Source organism: Polypterus senegalus, chromosome 12 (assembly GCF_016835505.1).
Source record: "Polypterus senegalus isolate Bchr_013 chromosome 12, ASM1683550v1, whole genome shotgun sequence".
Taxonomy (NCBI): Eukaryota; Metazoa; Chordata; class Cladistia; order Polypteriformes; family Polypteridae; genus Polypterus; species Polypterus senegalus.
Genome location: NC_053165.1, coordinates 70,257,196 through 70,279,736, shown reverse-complemented (window position 1 = coordinate 70,279,736; position 22,541 = coordinate 70,257,196). Strand labels below are relative to the sequence as shown.

At 38.2% G+C, this 22,541-nt stretch overlaps 1 protein-coding gene across 2 annotated transcripts in view; it reads right to left on the bottom strand.

Moving 5' to 3' along the window:
* Positions 1 to 22,541, bottom strand: part of ift81 (intraflagellar transport 81 homolog) — a 70,152-nt gene that overhangs the window by 33,649 nt on the left and 13,962 nt on the right. For both annotated transcript variants that reach the window (XM_039772145.1, XM_039772146.1), the window contains exons 8-11: positions 18,388 to 18,472; positions 16,367 to 16,530; positions 9,967 to 10,062; positions 5,146 to 5,292 (exon numbers count right to left, since the gene is read on the bottom strand). In XM_039772145.1, coding sequence (XP_039628079.1) covers positions 5,146 to 5,292; positions 9,967 to 10,062; positions 16,367 to 16,530; positions 18,388 to 18,472 — 492 coding nt within the window. The remainder of the gene's footprint in view (positions 1 to 5,145; positions 5,293 to 9,966; positions 10,063 to 16,366; positions 16,531 to 18,387; positions 18,473 to 22,541) is intronic.

Genomic DNA, 22,541 nt, shown 5'->3' with positions numbered 1-22,541 from the left:
AGTCAAGGCTGGGGGGCTGTCAAGAGGCAGGGCCTGTTAAAGCCCACTGCGGAACTACTTGTGTGATTTTGGGCTATACAAAATAAATTGTATTGTAGCGTATTTTATCGTCATGCACTGTGTTAATGGTAAAAGTACACCGAAACTAAACAAAATAAAGTAAAAAATAATGTTTCCATTTCTACTTACATTTTGACGATGGCTAGGACACCCAACAAAAACATTCCTGATTAAGATAAAGCAGCAATCAAAGCACAACTGCATCATCTTTGTGAAATAGGATATGCCCCAACACTTTTAATGTTGCTGAGAATCTTGCACATCTCAAATCAGGGATATTGTGCATGTGATAACGATTGCAGGAGAAAACAACAAATCTGGATTTCATAAGACAAGGCAAAATAAAAGCCACTGTTTAAGGAAAGGATCATATAAATTACACTTTGACTAACAAAAACCAAGAGGAAGAATATTTTATATCATGATCAAAAATGGACTCTTCTAACATTAATGTGGAAGGCTATGTTTGGAATTAAGTGTAAAATCACACTGAGAACATCATTTCAATCCTAAAATAAAGAGATGAACGTATCAGGCCATAGAGAGGCTTCTTTTTGTCAGAACCCGGAAGGCTTATGGAGATGATAGCTAAAATGGATGTAGGACTATATCAAGGAACATTGGAGAGAAATCTACAGTAGTCTTCTATGACCTTGCAGAAATTCATCTATTAGGAAAAAAAAAATCAACAAAGCTTAAAGTCAAAGTTGAACATTAAAACCAATGTTCTGAGGTGATTCTTTAAAGGCATGGTTATCAATTCAGCCAGGATTATGAGTGAGCAATAGTACATAAATAAATAAAATGAAAACATTTAAAAGCTGTTCATACCAGCTTTCATCCAGTGAGGGGGAAAAACGCACTGCACAGCTAGACAAAGCCGGAACAGACGTGTAAAAAATAAAAAAAATATTGCCTTGGAGATCTACCAAATGTACCTCAACCAAATATTGATTCAAGGTGGGTGAATTCTTAAGTAATCACTTATTTCCTGTTTTGTTTTTTTTACTTATAATTAATATAAGAGCATCAACTGAATTGTATTTTTACCTTAATATGTTTTTGTGTTGATCAAAGATAACAAAACAAAATAAAACATGCAAATGCACTTAAACAGGGAAAATATGAAAATGAGTATATACTTTTCATACTTTCGATATGTTGTGATTATGAATAAGTAAATTTACAGCATCCAACTGCAATGTCCGACAACAGATAGTGCACACATCAGAAAAGCTCATCGGGACATCTTTACCCTTCATTAATAACATCCTTACTGAGCATTGTATCCGCAGAGGACACAGCACTGTGAAGGACCGTCCCTAGCCCTCCCACGGTCTCTTTGTCCAACTTTCATCCTGGTAGAAAGCACTGTAGTACCAGAACCTGTTCTGACTGCCTCTTCAACAGCTTCTAACTCTTCTAGTCAGGACTATGAACTCTGCTCTGCCCCATGGCTCAACACCCAAAACCCCATACGTGGCCCTCTGATTTGCTCCTAATAGCATATACAGGTAATCTGTTACTAATGCTGTTATCACTCATTACCATATATTTGAATTTACACTGTCTATTCATTTACCTGTTATTTATTCAGTTATTAGTAAAGTCAAGTACACGTTAGTAGATTATAGTATATATTGTCATGCACATGCGAGTAGGATGCATTCAAAGGGCTTGTGTGTCAATAGTTGCACTCCAAGTCGAGAGGGGGCGCTGGTAGTCACATCTTGTCCATTTTCATCCACAGATAGAAGCCCAGAATGTCGAGGACTTGTGAGGTCACTTCCGATTCTACCCCTCAGACCAGTCTCTTCCTGTCTTAAGGACTTAAAACCCTACGCCTGCCGTCTATGGAGGCAGTTCATTAGATGGACTCAACGTCTGCAAAGACATTGTACTTTCAACTTGCTTAAGTTTATTATTGAATCTTTACAATATGCAGGAATCATTGGCGATTCTAAATTGGCCCTAGTGTGTGCTTGGTGTGTGGGTGTGTTTGTGTGTGTCCTGCGGTGGGTTGGCACCCTGCCCAGAATTGGTTCCTGCCTTGTGCCCTGTGTTGGCTGGGATTGGCTCCAGCAGACCCCCGTGACCCTGTATTCGGATTCAGCGGGTTAGAAAATGGATGGATGGATGGATGCAGGAATCACTGGCTGGTGTTTTTTGTATATGTTGCACTGCGTTCTGGGGAATGTTATCTTGTGCCAATGTATACTGCAATATGGTGCTTGTATGGGGGGAAAAATATTCTATTCAAAGTCAAATTCAACATAGAAAACAAAAGTATTCCCAGCCTTCCTTAATCAGATCCTAATCATCTACCTCACACTTATAGGGGGTGCCGAGTTTTTCACTGGGTACCAAGCATTGGAACCATTCCAGGGTGGGGCACCTCATTCTAACAAGCATAAATGAAAATAACATAAGTCTTACTCAATTCTTTTCTTTAAATAAACGACAGACATAAAACTCTTATTACAAGACAATGTTTTCTCTCTTAGCCACACCAAAGCATACAATGTCTTTCTTAACTCCCACACTATAATGCTTTTTATCGATCTTGCTGGTGGCCAAGTCAGCACAAAAATAATTTGAAATTAGCTGGAGAAAAATACAGCTGAGGACAGAGAGGCAATATAATAAATGTTGATGATCATTAACTATTTTATTGGCTTTACTAGACATGTAGTTGAACTGGACATTTACAAGACAAAAAAAAATTTCAAAAGAGTTATAAGAACTGTGTCCTCCTATGCTTTTCTTTTACAACACCCATACATAATGTTTAACTTCTCATTAACTCTTGCTGCCAATCTGTACATCACTGGACAAATCTGGTTAATGATAAAGGGATTTCTTTTTCTTAGTATAATATTTTTATGAGAATATGTCAGGAGAACTATTGCCTGGAGATCCCTGGACCCCAGAATTGCGATTCCCAATTTACTGAAATCCCTTTTCATTGTTCTGCTGCCAAGCATACATGCCCAGTGTGGCCTCTGACTCTCCACATTCTCTCCGGCACTACATAACAATGTGTATAAGGGAGCCAATGCTGCTGCCGTGCTGTACTGAGCAGGTGGAGATGAAAGCAGCATTCTTTTTGATATGAAACAGCCCACTGGGGGTTTCTATGTTGTGAAAGCCTTCTTAACTGTTTAACTGCGAAATCATGTAATAGGTTTGCCCTTTCCAATGCACAATTCACAGCAGCTATCATTCGCTACATATCAGGTCCAGATATGCCTTTGTAATATGGCTTCTCTTAATTCAGTTTAAACTGTTACTTAGAATCCAGTATTGCTCACATTATTGGATGGATGCCTAAAAGAACAGAAATAACAAAAGTGCCAGTTGTGCCAGTTATCTGCTTTATTGATAAGCTCTCCTAAATACTCTAATTTCATTTTGTAAAACCAAGAATTCTATTAAAATTGCGATCCTGACTGTAAGAAAGATAGGCGAGCAGCCAGAGCAATAATTTCAGTGCAACAGCTGCCATTCAGATTTACAACCATTTAGATCAGGCACATTTATTTTGCAGCTTGCAGATGTCACGGAAAGCAATTTCTGTCCGTATGCTACTGAATATCCGAGGTATTGGGTGGGGGAATCTAGAAATGGATGCTTAGCAAAATACAAAGGTGTCAATTTCTTTCTATATAATACACTGCCGTGGCTGTCCATTTGTCTGCCCATGATTTTAAATCACCTGTAGCTTGCAAACCTTTTGACCGATTGACCTGAAATTTGGCACACATATACCACGTGACCTCTACTATCCGCTTTCAGAGTGATGATTGACCTCCAGTTATTGCTCTTTTTATTTTATTGTAGAATCAACTCTCGGCAGCGGCCAGCAGGTTGGCTGTGTGGTGCATGTGTACGGGCGCCGTTCTCATCCTTACCACCTTCGCCGTCACTTGCCCTACCTCTTCATATCGTAAATCATTCTTGAGGCAGATTAAAGACTTAAGTGTCAGTTTAAGTGAAAAATTAAAACGTACTAAGTAATTGCAACACAAAAACTGACTTAATCAATTTTAACGTGAAAAGATGTCCATGGAACAAGAGAAGAAGCGGGCCGCTAGGGTGGAGAAAAGAAGAGCTGCACAGGAAGCAGCAAGCGTATCAACTTCTGAGCAAATGAATGTTAAACGTACAGAGAAAGAGGATGAAAACTTTAAGTCAAGTGTATTCACTGCACGTTATTGTGCAGTGCGCCATTACTGGTAAATCATAACTTAACATATAAACATTTTCTCAGAAGGGAGGAAAACAGTTTTTTTTGTGGTATCATCTGTACACACCCAGAACCCAGAAGCACCAGTTCCAGTTTACACAGCAGAATATTCAAATACTTTGCGAGGGCTGCAAATAAGAAAATAAAGGTGATAACCAGACAGGGATGTATTATATGGACCATGGGGGTACCACATACAGTCATGTGACATCTTTCATGGGTGGTTGGACCACAGAAATTCCACTCACAACACTCATTTGCCCAAAATTGCCAGCAGACCAGGGTTGAAGTTAAGTGGCCAGTACTGAAATGATCTGCCATTAAATCAGCATTAACAGTTAAGTCCTGCTTTTATTTTTACTGATGATAAGAGAGTTTTATGTAAGGATATGAGGTATCCAAAGTTGAAGTCCTGAAAACATTCTGAAACGGCAAACATGAAAAGATGGTGTCATGGCGTAGGAAGCCCTAACCTACGGTATGAACATATCTACTGCTTGTTAGAGCTAGAATGAGAGTGTTGAGGAAATGCTTAGGTGGTTGTAATAGCAATCTTACATTTTTTCTTACATTTTTTGCTGATCTGCCTGTAGCTGCCTTACAACAGACCATTGCCCATGTAATAATCATAAAGATTGCTTCAGATTAGTTATCAGTGGGTATAGCTTCAATTAGAAAAATAAATAGATGATGCCCAGATTGGATTTATTCAAATAACTTAGGCTTGTATGCTGCGTTTAAATTTCCCACACAAAGTCCATAACAGCAAACAACAGATGCACAGAGTTTTGTATTTTGCCTTTTATTTTAACTCCATTCAAATTTGTGTGCTCACTTACCTCATCATCTTTAATGATTTCATTACCATCCAAGTCTCGTGCCTGACTTGACCGCTGTGCCAGTTCTTTTTCTACTCTGGACAGCTCTTCTTTTGCTTCTTGTAGCTCTTCCGCTTTAGCTTCTTTTTTGCGCATGATAATTGATGCCTGGGTAGAGAATGGAAAATCAGGGAACAGCACTAAAACAAACTACTGCCGTGCACCTGTCACCTCATATTAATTTTTTTCTTTGGCAACTTGTAACAATGCAGTCACACATCTGAAAGCTTATGTTTCGTAAGACAATAAAGCTCAAATTAAGTACTAAAGCAAGTCATGTAAAAGTATAATAACATCTTTAAATTAAAATCTTAGAAATGAGGGGATTATAGTTCATCATAAACACTGCACTAATTTGTCACTTCAAATCAGAAGCCTATATTTCAAATTCAGTAATTAACGACCTGGGTAAACCACATTTTCATTATGCTGTAAAGCTAAAAAAGAATCTGAATTACTGCCTAATAGCTATATCCATATTAAGGGTAATTCTGGCAGAAGTGAAGAATGCAAATGCCAGATTCATTCCAATTATGGTATTGTACAAAAAGATGGAACAAGGATTTGGCATGCCAAGAAGAACACTTCTTTTAATAATAGATGAGGATGTTGGCTTACTTTCACAGAGAAAACCCGACTATGCTGTCTTGCATTGATTAAATCCATTTTAAGTGGAGTTAAATTAAATATTTGATTTATTAATTGAAAATCTATTTTATGGAACACTTTGTATGCTATTAATATCAAACTGCTATACAATTTCATTGAACTGAACTGATTTTACCTGTCATTTTTTAGCTAACAGTTTTACCCTAAGTGACTTACACATGAATACTCACATTATTTGCATATTTCAGCAGGTACAGCTTTGAGTATGAAGTCATGCACCTTGGGTAACAGAGACAGTTGGAGCCTGAACAGAAATATAGGTCACACTGTATAGCACCTTTTATAAGGCACAATGTTCCAGGGCATTTTCAATGTACATTTTATTAGTCAAAATTATTTCTGTAGTTGCAGCAGTGGAAGATCAAGTGACTCACTCAGGGTCACACAAACATATAAGGGTTGCACATTATGTATGATTCTGTAAATCATTCTAATATTGGAGAGGAGGAACCAAAATTTCCCGGAATTGATAAAAAAAAAAAAAAAAAGAAAAATCTTTATTATACAACCTACAGCAATTTCATTTTTCTCACGCCAACATGTCCCACTTGAGACATAGAACACATATCCTAACATTTCTTCCATTCGTGGAAACATTTCCCGTACACAACTTTTGTTATTCTAGTGAAGACAGCAGAGAACATTATTAGGGTGCCTCTCCCTTCACTACAGGACATATTTTACAAACGCAGTGTCCGCAAGGCCTGCAGCATTGTGCAGGACACCTTACACCCCTCACATGGACTTTTCACACTTCTGCCATCCAAGAGAAGATACTGCAGCATCAGAGCCAGATCTGCCAGTTTGCTGGATAGTTTTTACCCCCAAGCTGCCACCTGGGATCTTCCACACGGCCTCAACCACCTCTAAATACAGAACTTTTATACATGCAGGCCACTTTCCTGTTAAGACGAGTGTGCAGGTAGAAAAGAACTGAAAATCTCATACTGACCTTTAAGGATTTTGACATTCTTGATATCCTTCTGCTGTGAAACATTCTGACCTGTCACTGTTTACACATCTTAAACAACTATTATCATATACTGATAATTTCTGTATTATCTATATCTATAATTTATTATGTATGTATTATATTACATATCTATTAACTATATTGATGTATCTAGATTACAAATGCCATACTGTACATTGCATCAATGTTCATATTGCTTACTACACGTCAATATTGCTTCTTTGTCTTGTCTTTGCACAATGTCTTGTTTGTGTTTGAATTTAAAATTTAAATTATAATTCCATTTTTAATATATTATTTGCACTTCATGTTGTTACACTGTGGACCCTCAGCTTCGCAATTTCGTCTATCTGTATACTTGTATATGGTAGAGATGACAATAAAGTTTGTCTTTACTTTATTTAATTCTGTCTTGAACCTCCAACAATTTTTTTCCATGGTATCAAATTGTCTGCCCTTCAGTCTCAGTTTAAATTTCGGAAACAAATAAATGTCACAGAGAGTGACATCTGGCGATTTTTGGGGGTTGCAAAGCAACAAACACATTGTTTTTGAACAAAAACTCTTTGACTGAAAATGTGGTGTGTGTGCAGGTGCACTCTTATGGTTACAAAATGCAGTTCTGCATGTGTCTCTGCTCCAGACATTATTTTTTTTCCTGATGGTTTCCCACAGACGCCTCATCAGTTTAGCGTAATGTTGCTGATTAACAGTCTGTTCACTCAGAAACTCTTTATTAACAAGTCAGTTAATGTTAAGAAAACACAATCATGATTGTCTTGATGTTCGAAATGACTAGACATGCTTTTTTCAGCTTGCAGAGGGAAAAAAAAAATCACCCAATTCACCTGTGCAACTGTAGAATAAATGTCAGAAACACGCATCTCAATCAGCTCAGCACAATGTCACTTGGCAGACTGTTTAACAAGACTTTCGGCACATCACACCTAGCGCCATAGTAGATAAATTCAACCCACTTCCATGCTATTGACTGACTAGTTATAGTTTTAAATGATTAGTATGATAAATCTAAGGGTTTATTGTCCAGCTCCTAACATAAAGGTTGCAAACAAATGACTGGAATGTTTTTGGTCTTTAAGTGAAGTAACTGTTTCGAGCTAAGTCAGACCATCTGAAAGCTTGTTTACATTTTTTCCATTTTCCACAGATTGAATGCATTTTAGTTATTGTGATGGTTAATACATTTCCGATTCTAAAGGAGTTACATTTTCATACAATGGATTCATAAACATCTAAGTTCAATTTAAAAAATGTTCTTCTTGCTCAGGGGTCCTCAGTCAGGGTCCTGGAGGGACGCAGTGGCTGCAGGTTTTTGCTCCAACCCAGTTGCTTAATAAGAGGCCCTTATTGCGCAAGTAACACTTGATGCTTCACTTTAGTTGTCTTGCTTGTTAAGATTTTAAACCTTTATTGCTTATTTTAGTCTTAATTGCTCCTAATTAGCAATAACATGCAAATGACAAAAGAGACAGCACGTTGAGTACTGAGAAAATTGCTATATAAATGTAATGAATTATTATTATTATTAGCTTGTTACCATTTACACCTCTCTGTGTATTTATCATGCACTATTGGGTTTAATTAAATACTGGAAGGAAAGTGAAGTGAAAAAAGTGAAGGACTGATAATTACTCCTCCATTTTAGCCTTCAAATCATTTGGATGAGATCCTTAGAAAAGGGAAGAAAATCGAGTATATGAGAATAAGCTGACATGGCAGAGTTAAAGCAACTAACAATCCATGAAATTAAATCACTGCAGGATTGATTTCTAATTAAGCAACTGGGTTAGAACAAAAACCTGCAGCCACTGCGGCCCTCCAGGACTGGGATTGAGGACCCCTGTTCTAGCCGCTCTCTCTGTGATTAAGCACTCGAATAGCATCCCCATGATCTTTAGTGTGTGTTTGTAAGCAAAGTAACCAATTTTATCCCAAATGTTAGTCAAATAGGTAAATAATAATAATAATAATAATTTCACCTTTTTAAAAAACAGAAGGAATACACAGAATTAGGAAAATACAGTGCATATGAAATTTGTAAAAGGTTCCCACTCTTAAGCATTTACACAAACAGGACCTCTCAACTGATTTGATGCTCTGTCACTATCTAGAGCTTTGAAAACATTATTCATTAGCAGAGATGGGAAATAATAGCACTCAATGCCTCTTCCCTCGCATCCCCATCTACTTAATTATCACTGCAGGAATCAGCTACCCAAAATAATCAAAGCCTTGTTGAACTACTTGCTGTGTTAAAACAGACTAGAGCTTGAAATTATCACACAGGATTAGTCAACCACTTTACACACATTACTACTGTTTGCCCAATAGCGGCCCACAGTTAACACATGTGTCACATCCTACACACAGTGGAGCTGCTCTGTGAATGTTTCTCAATAAACTGTTTGCTTTTATACTCTTCAGAGCAGTAGAAAATCTTGTAAATGTTTGCTAATTTTAAATAATGTTTAGCTGATGGTTGATGGCTATTTAAATTTGTTCAGTTTATCTAAGATAATTAAAAAACAAACAAACTGAGAAATCATTGGGAAACAAACAAATATTACCAACAACTTAACAACTGTCCAGATACAAATTATTAAAAAGAAAATATTTTATTAAAAAGATGACAAACAGTACAAGGTATTGGTAAGTAGTACTGTAGGCAGAGAAAAGTCATTGAAGAAATGAAGATGCAGCCAGCACAGTGCACAGTAAGACAAAACTGGGATTTTGAGGTATGGCAGGACACTGATATGTGAGTGTTACAGATGGACTGGAGGATTGAGCTCCAAAGAATAGGAGTCATAAATATGAAGAATTAAAATAGGAGGACTTGCATAGCATAGTTTAGTAACACTGAACGGCCTCATAGTAGAACATCTTGATCAAAACATGGCAAACAGCAATAAAAGGTGGTCTGTGCTGTTGAAATGTTAAGCTTTTTAAGTCAGAAGTTGAGAAGGCATAGAAAAGCATTACAGTGAAGTCAAGCTTTATGAAGGACAATGCGTTCACTGCTTTTGCTCAGGACTCTGGCAGCAACACTATGGATCTGGCTGTGATCTTTACTGTTTCTAAAGAGTACACCCAAAAACGGTCTTGCAAGTTATACATACCTGCTGTCTAAAGAGAGATAATTTATCATCAATTGGGTCATTTCTCATCATTCGCTTCTCTATTAGCTGATTAATTTGCTTATTCAGTTCCTGTATCTAAAATGAATTTAAGAGATAAAAAGTTAGTCATATACAATGCAATGCATACTTTACATATTTAGTTGTCTAGAAATATGAGGTTAAAAAAGCTAAAAGCATTTCTGCTGTTAAACTCAGATTAGAATTATCTGGTCTATAAATCCTAAAAATCTGGTTGTTATTGTTTTTTAAAATTCAGACTGATTTTACTTTTTCTTAATTAATTGTAGCACATCACAAAGGGTATTATAGTTCTGTTTATCACATTACATAACTCCAATTCACGCACACTCCTATTCACTTGACTCACTCAATATGGAATGGAAAAAGTGCCAATCAGTAAACAATATAAGACATGGCCTTTTGGCATTTATTCAATATGATGCTTCCGCAGTACTATTCAGGATTATTTTTTTTTAATCATAAACTCAACCATGTATAAAATGCAAACATGACAAATAATGGGATTTCAAAACTGAAAATGAGAACTATTCATTTGTTAAAAATAACCTGTATGACTGCCAAACAGGATCCTGTTTAAAAAAAAAAAAAAGGTTTATAAACATCTTGCCTCCTAACCTACTGGTTTCAAAACTGGTTTAACCCAAGAGCATTTTGTTGAAATTCTCCAAGGTTCTCACCTGCATCTTAGCTGTGACAAAGTACATGGTGCAAAATTAACAAAAGGTATGCCCACCATGAATCACCAAATAGGACCCCACTAGTCTGCACCGTACTTCTTCTTGTCCAAAGAGAATCACGATTTCATTCCACACTACAGAACTTTTCTAAATATACCCTAAATGCCCAGCATAGGGTTCCTCAATGCATATTAGGAAACATGAAAACATTCACTTACATGTTTAGGTGGTGACGTTACTCAAAGCCACTTCTGGTTGTGACAAACTCTGAGAACATTTTTAATTTTTCAACTTTAAACTTATCTATACTGTAATAATCTTAATGTGCATAATAAAAACTAAACTCTAAGATGGGGTAAATATACAACGTTGTGGTAAAACCTTCTCCATTACATTCCATGGCCATTCCAGCTCTCTCTGTCAGGGAGTCACTCACTGTATGTTTATGGGACTCTTTTAAGTGTCACATCAGAGACAGTTGCCTGAATTTTCTCCTGCAGACTTTATTAAAATAATATGAAATTTCTTGGGTGAGCAAAGCATGCCATGATGCTTCCTCCGTCATGTTTCAGAATCGAAATGAGGTTTTGATGTTGGTATGCATTTTCTACCCTAACAAATATAATGCGGCATATGCTTATGTAAATTGTCTAATTCATCCAAATAATATTGTTCAGTAATTTTGCGCTCCTGTGGTTTCTGACATGGTCACGTTATAAGCACATCACTCTAGCTCAGGGTTTTTCTTATTATAGACATGTTCATCAAGTCCTGGATCATGTGCTTTTACAATGATCTTTGCAAGCATGTGGACAGGTGGGGACTCAGGTGTTTGAAGTTCTTTTGAAATCTGTCTTGATCAGGTGATATTACACTTCAGCTGTTAGGAAGAGGGGCAGCACGGTGGTGCAGTGGATGGCGCTGCTGCCTCGCAGTTAGGAGACCCGGGTTCGCTTCCCAAGTCCTCCCTGCGTGGAGTTCGCATGTTGTCTGTGTGGGTTTCCTCCCACAGTCCAAAGACATGCAGGTTAGGTGGACTGGCAATTCTAAATTGGCCCTAGTGAGTGCTTGCTGTGTGGGTGTGTTTGTGTGTGTCCTGCGGTGGGTTGGCACCCTGCCCAGGACTGGTTCCTGCCTTGTGCCCTGTGTTGGCTGGGATTGTATCTTTTATAATGTCTTCTACAAATACCATGTTATTCGTGCAGATACTGAGAAATTTCCAAGTGGCTGACAAACTTTTTTGCTCTTTGCTGCCTGCATTAGTCACAGCCAAGCCTTCTGAGCTACGCAAGTCTTTCAAACTCACTGGTTATCTATTCCTCACCTTCAAATACCCAAATTGTTAAAAGAATCACAGTCTATGTGGAGTTTCCATATTCCCATCTTTTCTTGCATGGATTTCCTCATACTTCTCATAATATGTGCATATTATGTTAATCAGCAATTCTAAATTAACACTGCCTAAGTGAGGGTGGATATTTCTGCTAAATGACCAACTCATGGACCTTCATTTTCTGTTCATCACCTTAGGTTTAGTACTGACATGATAAGATAAAGCTATCCTACATGCGTATACAGTTAGGTCCATTTATATTTGGACAGTGACATGATTTTCAAAATTTTAAATGCAAACCACAATGGATTTGAAATGAAGAAATAATTACATGATTGAAGTGTAGGCTTTCAGCTTTAATAAAAAAGGTTTAACAGAAATATAGCAAGAACCATTTTTATACGTTAATCCTCCATTTTCAGGAATTGAAAAATATTTGGGCAAGTGACTAACAAGCTGTTCCATAGCCTGATGTGAGCAATTTTCTCATTATTTCATTAACTATTAAGCAAGTAGAGGGTCTGGAGTTGATTCCATGTGCAGAATTTGCATTTGGAAGCTGTCACTGTCTCAATATGAGGCCCAAACAACTGTCCATGCATGTTAAAACAGGCCACCATTAGGCTGAGGAAACAAAACAAACCCATCTCAGAGATAGCAGAAACACAATGAGTGGTTCAATTAACCATTTGGTACATTCTTTAGGAGAAGGAACACACTGGTGGGCTCAGCAACACCAGAAAGCCTGGACAACCATGTGAGACAACTGTGCTGGATGATTGCAGAATTCACTCTCTAGGAGGTAGACCTATCATTGAAAAAGTCTACGATCTAGGGAAGACTTCATGAAAGTGCAGACAGAGGGTTTACCACAGGGTGCAAACCTCTGGTAAACCTCAAGTATAGGAAGGACAAATTAGACTTTGCCAGAAAGAATTAAAAAATAAAACCAAAATAAAAACACAAGTCTAATTCTGGAGCAGTTTTCTTTGAACAAATTAAATTACAGATCAATATGTGTCAGAATGTTGGAAAAAGAAGAGTATGGAGAAGAGAAGGAACGTCACACATTCTGATGAATACCACATCATCTTTGAAGCATGGCAGAGGCAGTGTAACGGCATGGGTATACACGACTGCTAGTGGAAGATGGTCACTGGAGTTTATGACGATAGCAGCAGGATGATTTCCGAAGTATAACGGGCGCTATACTATCTGCTCAGATTCAGACAAAAGCTGCAAAACTGACAGGATGACTCTTCACAGTACAGATGGACAATGAGCCAAAACATACTGGGACAGCAAACCAAGTGCTTTTCAACAGAAAGTAGTGGAATATTCTTCACTGGCCAAGTCCATCAACTGATCTCAATCCAACTGGACATGCAGGTCACTTGCTGAACACTAAACTGATGGCACAAAGTCCAACAAACAAGCAGCACCTGAAGACAGCGGCAGTGGAGGTCTGGAAAAGCATCAGCAGGGTAGAACACATCATTAGGAGATGGCCGTGGGTTCAGACTTCAGGCAGTCATTGAAAGCTAAGGACTTTTAAACCAAGTATTGAAAATTATCATTATATTTATGATTATATTAGTTTGTTCAAATACTTTTAAGCCCCTGGAAATGGGAGGACCGTGCGTAAAAATAGCTGTATTTCCTAAATCACTCATACAATATTTTTGCTAAACACGTTAAATTAAAACTGCAGGTCAACAATTTAATCATATCTTGATTGCTTCATTTCAAATCTATTGTGTTAGTGGTGCACCGAGCCACAATTATGAAAATTATCTCACTCTCCAAATACTTATGCACCTGACTGTAACTGAAAAATGCACACTGAGAAAAACTGCCATATGGTCTAAGAAACAATGCTGCCATTCTGGCCTGTGCACTATAATGGAATTCATCATCAATGCATAGTGCAGACAGACGATACATACTGCCAATGCAGAAATGGATTACTTCTTTGTTGGCTGTTCTCTTTTATATAAGCCTAGGATAGTCAATCACTTCACACTTACTGCAGCAAGTATACAAAAAGTTTGCTTCCCATCCTTTTGTACCTCTTGATATGTACTTTTGTCACTGAGTTTGCAGGAACACTGGGAAAAATTATGCAACAACCTTAAAAAAGGCATGACAGTCCTAACATTTATTGCTTTTTGACAAATTATTATTTAGAAAAGCCAGCTTTGGATACTGTCTGACACAGCAGAAGGCTGATTGATTAACTGGTGGTAAAATATGAAGCAACCCTGTCTGAACTCCAGAGCAAAAGTGAACGATCGGCTTTTCAACTTGAAGATGGATATTACAAGGAGGAAAAAAATATGATAGTTAATACTTCACATACAATATCTGAATAATCACATCATGCTTTGTGCTTGAAATTATACATCCACTATTTTAAAAGAAGTGGAGCAAATATGCAATTGGTATGCATGTTCTGTTTACGCCCGACAATAAACAGTCCATCAGTCAAATTATTTAATTCTTTTTTTCATATAACTGCAATAAAAGCAATGAAAGGTCACAAATAAATATTGTATAATATTTACATTGTTACATTTTTAAGGAGGTTTGTGCACTCTTTGTCGTTTGGGTGATTCAATTGGACTAAACATACAGTGGTCCCTGGTAATTATTACTTTACCTTGTGCCTAAAATGGTATACTGTCGGTATACATCTTGTTGTGCATGCTGAATAACTGGGGGTGTAGTATCGCTTCAGAGGTCCGTTGGTGCGCTGCTATTGGCAATTTATATAGAAAAGTTAGAAAGTGTGGGGCTGCCCCTCTTACAGCTGCAAATAGGCACATTGTTTTCCTAAACAAGAGTTGCTAAGATGTCTGACTGATGGTACTCATATCTATACTAATAAAAGGTAAAGCCCTCACTGACTGACTGACTCACTCATCACTAATTCTCCAACTTCCCATGTAGGTGGAAGGCTGAAATTTGGCAGGCTCATTCCTTACAGCTTACTTACAAAAGTTAGATTCTACGTGTAACGGTCATAACTGGAACCTACTTTCGATCATATATACGGCCATAGCCTGCAGCTCGGTCACAGTGCGAGGTGGAGTTGCGTCCCGCATCATCACGCCTCCTATGTAATTGAGTGCCTGTCCATATAAGGTAAATATTCGCAGGTGAAGGACTGTGCTTATGCAAACGAAGATAAGATGGTCTAGTGTTTGGCACAAACTCAGCGAAAGTGCGAGAGAAACTATTAAGTGCCGGGTCTTAGCTAACATTAAATAAAGCCGTGGGCATCGCAAGATCAGAGCGGCTCACGTGAACTGACTGTGAACGCAGTACGTAGAGAGAGCGCTGAACAAAAAATACATTACACAATTGAGAAGGCCGCAAAAGAATATAAAGCGAGTGACACATACAAGCATATTCATAATTGCAGATACTGCGGAAACAAAGCACGATGTAAACCGTAAGTTTAAATTAAGTTTATAGACACGCTGCCGCTGGCGTTTTTAAAATTGCTAGTGAAGGACTGTGCTTATGCAAACCAAAATGAGATGGTCAGGGATAGAATAGTGTTTGGCACAAACTCAGCAAAAGTGCGACAGAAACTTTTAAGTGCCGGGTCTGAGCTAACATTAAATAATTGCTGGTGAAGGACTGTGCTTATGCAAACGAATAGAAAGCAAATGTTACGTTATTTTTAAAATGTTTCCTTTTCTTTTTCATAACTTCTTCAACACACTGTTTCTCCACTGCGAAGTGTGGGTATTTTGCTAGTATTAACTAAAAAGCAAAATGTTGGTTTAGAGAAAAGCACTGTTGGCAAACCACTGACTTTACAGTACACCACCTCCTGGTGTAAAAACTAATCCTGTCCAAACACAGCTTAAAAATTACAGAGGTCCTGTGGTAATTATTACTTTACCCCATCTACAGGTGCAAAACTTAACCCCCTCCAAATAGGGCTTTACATGGCATCAGCTGGTCAATAAACTGATTATAAACCGACAGGGCTTCTTTGAGTCTTACTAGGGTTAATTCCTGCATGAATCAATATTTATTTGGTTTGACACAATTGCCAGAAATTAGTTGCTATATTTCAGTCTGTAACCATTCTCCTATTCCTCTGAAACTGAGGTCAGTACACATCTTTGGGGAACCAGAATCGTATCTTAACAGTACAGGTAAATGTCAATGAAATCTGCAGTCATGGTGGTGCTACAATAGAAACATACACTAATGTATTCAGTTGTTTGATAGAACAATAACTATTTAGTACAATTCACAGACATCTGAACAAAAATAATAGACTTTACTCAAAGGAGGAGATAAATTGCTGTTTTGTATTTATATTCATTACCTTTTGTTCAAGTTCTGCAAGTTCAGATTGTCCCATGGCGGGTTCAGAAACAACCTTCTGCAGGTTCTGCAATGTTTGCTTTTTGCTGTCAATTTCCTTAGGTAGCTTGTCAGTAACCATGTAAGAGTTAAACTTAATCTCTTCTTCTAGTCTCTTCATCAAGCCTAAAATAAACAGTTTAATAAGGATTAACACATATATCTTCCTTTATTCTCTTTAATTACTGCTTTACAAGAAAATGCAGCAGTTTATACCACAAACACAAAATGGTGCCTATAAATGAATGCATAAACACCTGCCAATTTCAATTAGCATAATTATGCATTCGGTTTCTTTAAAGGCAATAAAAATGCAAAAACGAACCGTATAAAATGTTTCATCTTCTATGTTGTATCGTTATTGTTCTAGTCAATTCATAATAAAAGGCAAGGTCTGTAGTGTTTTTCCCCTAGCATGAAAACAAACTTAAAAAAAAGCTTTTATATTTACAAGTACAAAATCATTAGCATTTTTATTGCATTGGCTATTTAAACACTGTAAATTCTAATCAGTAAACAGGGTTAGTTTCATGAACACTTAAATTATATTGAGAATATTACTTCTTCCAGAACCATCATTTAATTTGCCATCTTTAATTAAATTCAAACTGGAGCAAATTAAATTTTTACAAGATTATAACCACTGTGTTTAAGGAGGGCAACTTGGCTAAGTAAGTGGATTTCCTTCATCTTGTAAATACTGTTTACCAAACTATAAGCCTTATCAAACATATCCATGATAATTGTTAAAACAATAAGAAAGATTCACCTTAGAATGGATTGGTAAGAGTGCACATTATCCATCAGCATTAGGAAAATGTCTTTTCAATTAATAAGGCACTTTACAGGACCTTACTGGAAATTTGATTTATACATCTTCTGAACCTGCCATATTAAATACAAGGTTGCAGAGTGTTGGCATCTACACTGCCAGTTCTAATTGGCACACAGACAAACCCACACTTTCATTAAAGAGGGTTGTTTAGAGAAGTTAGCCAAGTTAACATAATATCAGCATCTTGGAAAGCAGGAGGATCCATAGAAAACCACAGGAATAGGTTTACATAGTTCAACAAATTCTTGCATGACCTTGTATGTCTATTCACTATATCCATCCATTATCCTATATCCTACCTACAGGGTCACAGGGATCTGGCAGAGCCAATCCCAGCCAACACAGGGCGCAAGGCAGGAAACAAACCCCGGGCAGGATGCCAGCCCACCGCATGGCACACACACACAACAAGCACACACTAGGGACAATTTAGAATCGCCAATCCACCTAACCTGCATGCCTTTGGACTGGAGCACCCGGAGGAAACCCACGCAGACATGGAGAGAACATGCAAACTCCAAGAAGGGAGGACCCGGGAAGCAAACCCGGGTCTCCTAACTGCGAGGCAGTAGCGCTACCCACTGCACCACCGTGCCGTCCCTATTCAATATATACTGCTGTAAAATAATAGCAGATAAAAGAAATCAAATAATATATCATTATAATTTCTTAAATTGGCCAGTTCCTTGATTTTAAATAATAATTCTTTACATTTATATAGCGATTTTCTCACTACTCAAATAGCGTTTCATAGTGAATTAGGAGCCAATTCAACCACCTATAAAAAATGATAAAAGGACTAATTATAGGTTTAACTTTCAAATGTTTAAATGTTTACAACTCACTTTAAACAAATAACAACATTTAAAACATTTATTAAACATAATATTTGATTTATTAACAAAGAAGCACTTTTAGCATATAATAAAGAACAGCATGCCGTCTGGTGGTATCACTGTGAAGAAAAATGCTACAAATGGAATGAGCATGTACATCAAAGCTGAGCAAGGCCTCTGTGCTTAAATTCGTCCAAATCAATTTACAGTGAAGTAATACGAGTCATGTTCTCGTTTGTCACCCTTTGCTCTTTGCACTCTTTTCTGGCATGGGTACATGGTACAAACAATAGCTGTTAACTATGTGCTTACTCTCTGGCTTTGCATCTGCTGCTGCCTGTCGAAGGTCTTTCAGTTGTTGTTGGGATCTCTGCAGCCTCTGCTCAGTGTGGAACAGCTTTGGAATTGAACATAGACAAAGAAAAAATAAATTATATCTATAGCACGGTATCACTGCAAACCTGCATGCCATTATAAACGAATATTAATATGAAAGTAGACAGTGCTTATAGTTAGTGCTTTTTCTAGTTAATAACTATAACTATGTTAATACATCTTGAATATAATACAGTATCTGGATAAGGCAAAGATATTCTTTCAAGTACTGCTAGTGCAATTAACTTCAAAGTAAATCTACCAAAAAGTAGACAATCGCCTTCAAAAATCAGGCATAAAATGGGAACTGTCAGCACAAAAATGTTAAAAAATCTCTAAATCTTACCTTAAAAAGTGGGAGAGGGAATTTGATAAATAATAAACAGTGAAAAACAAAATGGTTTTATCAGATACATAAATAATAAAAGAAATTGGCATTAACACATGATTTATTATGGGGATGATATAAATTACTAAATGGTGCTATGAAGTGTGAGAATGATATGACAAGTTGACAGCTACCCTTACTACTGATGTTCCAGGTGAGTCCAGTAGAAGCGCCACCCAAGTCAGGTAACCACCAAGTGGCGATCAGTTAACAGCTCATGACTTCTCTTTAGATAAGTATTACTCAGTGACCTTTGCTCCAAGGTACTCTGCTATCAGTTACACACTGCATAAGCATTTTTGTTTCCAAACATAGTATTTATTATGAACAATCCATGACTAGTACAGAAACCCAGCAATAATTTACCCCTCAGATTCAGATGAGGCAAGCTATTTGTCCAAATCGTACTCCTCCAGGTATCTCCACCATTAACCACATGGAAGTTAAAGTCTCCCAGAAGTACTACATGGTTACCGGACAGCACCTTTTGAGAAACAAGTCCAATGTCCCTTGAAAGGCAGGACATTATGACTGTTTGGGGTACAGACACACACACTAACAAGGCAAACTTTTTCTTCTCAAAAACTCGAAGCTGCATTGTAGGATTTATGTCACTCACTGGAACATACTGCAACTGCAAAGGAAATAGCTGAGGGCTCATTAGTATCCCACACCCACCTGGGGTCTTTCTTATTGGGCAAAAGTCCCTGATCAAGTTAGTGCAATGATGATTAATTGCTCATTTGGAGGTATGCATTTAGTTTTTGTAATAATAAAGAATATTTTCAGATTTCTGGAATTCAATCAGAAACCATAAATTTAAGTAAAATTTTGCTTAAATATTTTGTAACCCTTCCTACAATATTTTAAACTTTTTTCCATAAGATTTGTAATTCATATTATGATTGAGAAAAGGTCAGGTCAGGTTGGGGAGTATGCACTGGTACAGTGTGTTGCTGAACTCGCCACATGACAAAACAGCTTGGGATCCTGTTTTTCTAACCCCCAAGACAAACATGCGGTCCAGTGCCACCTAATGGAAATGACCATCAATCTGCCGCAGCCAGATGTCATGTGGGTGTCCCCTTTGCCTGGTCCAGATGCTCGAGTCATCAACAGTCACCAAGCCGCATCACCCTCGGGGAATCACACCACATGGCCGTAGTGTCATAACTGACGCTCCCTCACAATGCAGGCCTCATTTGAGACTCCATAAGCATCCGCTCATTCGATACAGTCAAACCAGTGGTAACAAGGATTCTCCGAAGAGATACAGTACTGAAGAAGTCCAGTCTTCATCTCAGGTCACTGGATACCATCCATTTCTCGCAACCATATTGCAAAACAGGAAGCACTAGGACTCCGAAGACTTGGACCTTCACCCTTTGCAAAGACATCTGGATTTCCAGCGACCTCAAGACCCCCCGTGCTATCCCAATCCGTCTAGTGACTTCATAGAAAGAGTTTCCAGAAACATTAATGTTGCTGCCGAGGCAAATAAAACTATTGATGTGATCCACGCTCTCTCCGAAGACAGACACACTGCTGACGGCCGTGCCCCAGAGATCATTAAAGGCCTGGATCTTGTTTTTTATCCAGGACACTCGCAAGCCCAGACACTCAGACTCCTCACTCAGTCTCTTGAGCGCCCCGATCAGAGCCTTCACGGACTCCGCGAAGATCACAGCATCATTGGCAAAGTCAAGATCACTGAATCTTTCTTCATCAACAGATGCCTCACAGACGTTGGACCCAATGACCCTGTCCAACACCCAGTTCACACAAGCATTGAAGAGAGTAGGGGCAAGAACACACCCCTGATGAACCCCAGAATCAACTGGGAAAAATGCAGAGGTTCTGTCTCCACTCTTCACAGCACTCACAGTACCGATGTACAGGCTGGGCATGATATCCAGCAATCTTGGAGAGAATCCTGTTAAGTCTCAGGATGTCCCACATAGTTCGATCAACCGAGTCAAATGCTTCACGACAATCGACAAAGGAAGAAACTCTGACAGTATTCCTGTTTGCATTCCATGAGAATCCTTAATGTAATCGATGATAAACATCTTGAGGGTACAACGGCACCGAGAGCAGTGTTATGCCACTGTAGTTGCCGTAATCCAGGCAATCACCCAGTCAGTTGGGATGACGCCTGTCTACCAAATGGAAGCAAAGATTGCTTGCATTGCACATAGAACAGCCTTTCCACCAGCCTGGAGAGGTTCACGCCGGACACCACAGATCCCTGTAGCCTTTCCTAGTTGGAGGATCAGCTTTAAACAGCTGCTCCAAGTACCCAGCCCAGTGGGTCACAACTGCAGTGTCATCTATTAAGGACTGTTCCATTACCTGCTCTGACTGTGATGTGTGTAATGCTTTGATTCCTCTATAAGCAGGACATGGGTCACTAGACCATAGATGGTGTGTCACTTGCTCACAGATTCCTCTAACAAACATCTCCTTATCTGCCCTCAGAGCCCTCACAGTTGTCCTTCGCAGGTTCTTGGTCAGACTGGAGTTGCCATTAAACTATGCGCTGCAATGCCTCTCAGTGAGATCCAGGGTGCCGTACGAAATGAAACACCTCCTTCTGGGCACACTGGTAACACCAACACAAACCTCAGCAACCTTCAGGCTCTTTTCACATCACATTAGGATCAGCATTCGCATCCAAGTCCTTAAGCTCCTCACACAAACTTCGTGCAAACTCGTCAGACACAGCCTGATCTTGGAATCTGGCCTCATTCTCCTAGTAGGTGGTAGCCTACTGGACCTAAGCTGAATCTTCATCATTTTGATTAAGGGGAATTGCTGCACACAATAGAAAACGTACCATTCCTTGAGCAACAGATAGTGAAGTTTTCAGTTCATTACAAAGAGTGGCATGTCCTTCACCAGCTGTGACAGCAGTCAAATGTTTGCCATTATTCTATCACATCAGCTGTAAGGAATTTTGGACACTCTGTGTCACCTGCTCAAGGACTGTGAGCTTTCTCATATAAATAGTCCAGATCAGGTCTGGGTACAACTTTTCTGTACAGCTCATGTTTGAAATCCTTACCTTTTAATACATTTTTTAACAGATTTCCTTTAATGTTTCAGCTTCAGCTAATAAGGGCCTGATTTTCTCCATAACTATTTTCCTCTGAACCTCTCAAAGTCATAGTTTATTAAATGATGGCAAGTTTTACAGATTTTTGCACTAAAGAGCAGCTTTAAACACTCCCTATCACAATTTTTCAAAACTGGGCAAGAAGTCTATTTTTTTTGTTGTGACCAATACGATCAATTTTAGAACCATCATTCCACAAAATATCCTTCCAGGTATTTATGGGATCATTCAAATAATCATTTCAATAACACAAGCAGAACCGTTTCTTTTTTTTTTTTTTTAGTACAAAAAGTTTTATTTTCAAAGCCACCACTACTCATTTTGTGCCATATTGTTGAAGTAGGACATACACATCAGCTGCAGCAATGGAGATTCCAAGATCCATTGATGTGGTTTTGTATAAAATTACTTGCTCCTCTGTATGATAAATCTACAGGATGCCTATTTCTAGGTAGGCCCTGAAATGTTCACTTTACGGGGGATATTGGTCATTCAATGCACTGATCAATTACTAAACCATTTATCGTGAAATTTGGTGTCTCTCTCGAATAATGAGAACTTACAGCAAAGTCTCTGAGATGTGCAAAA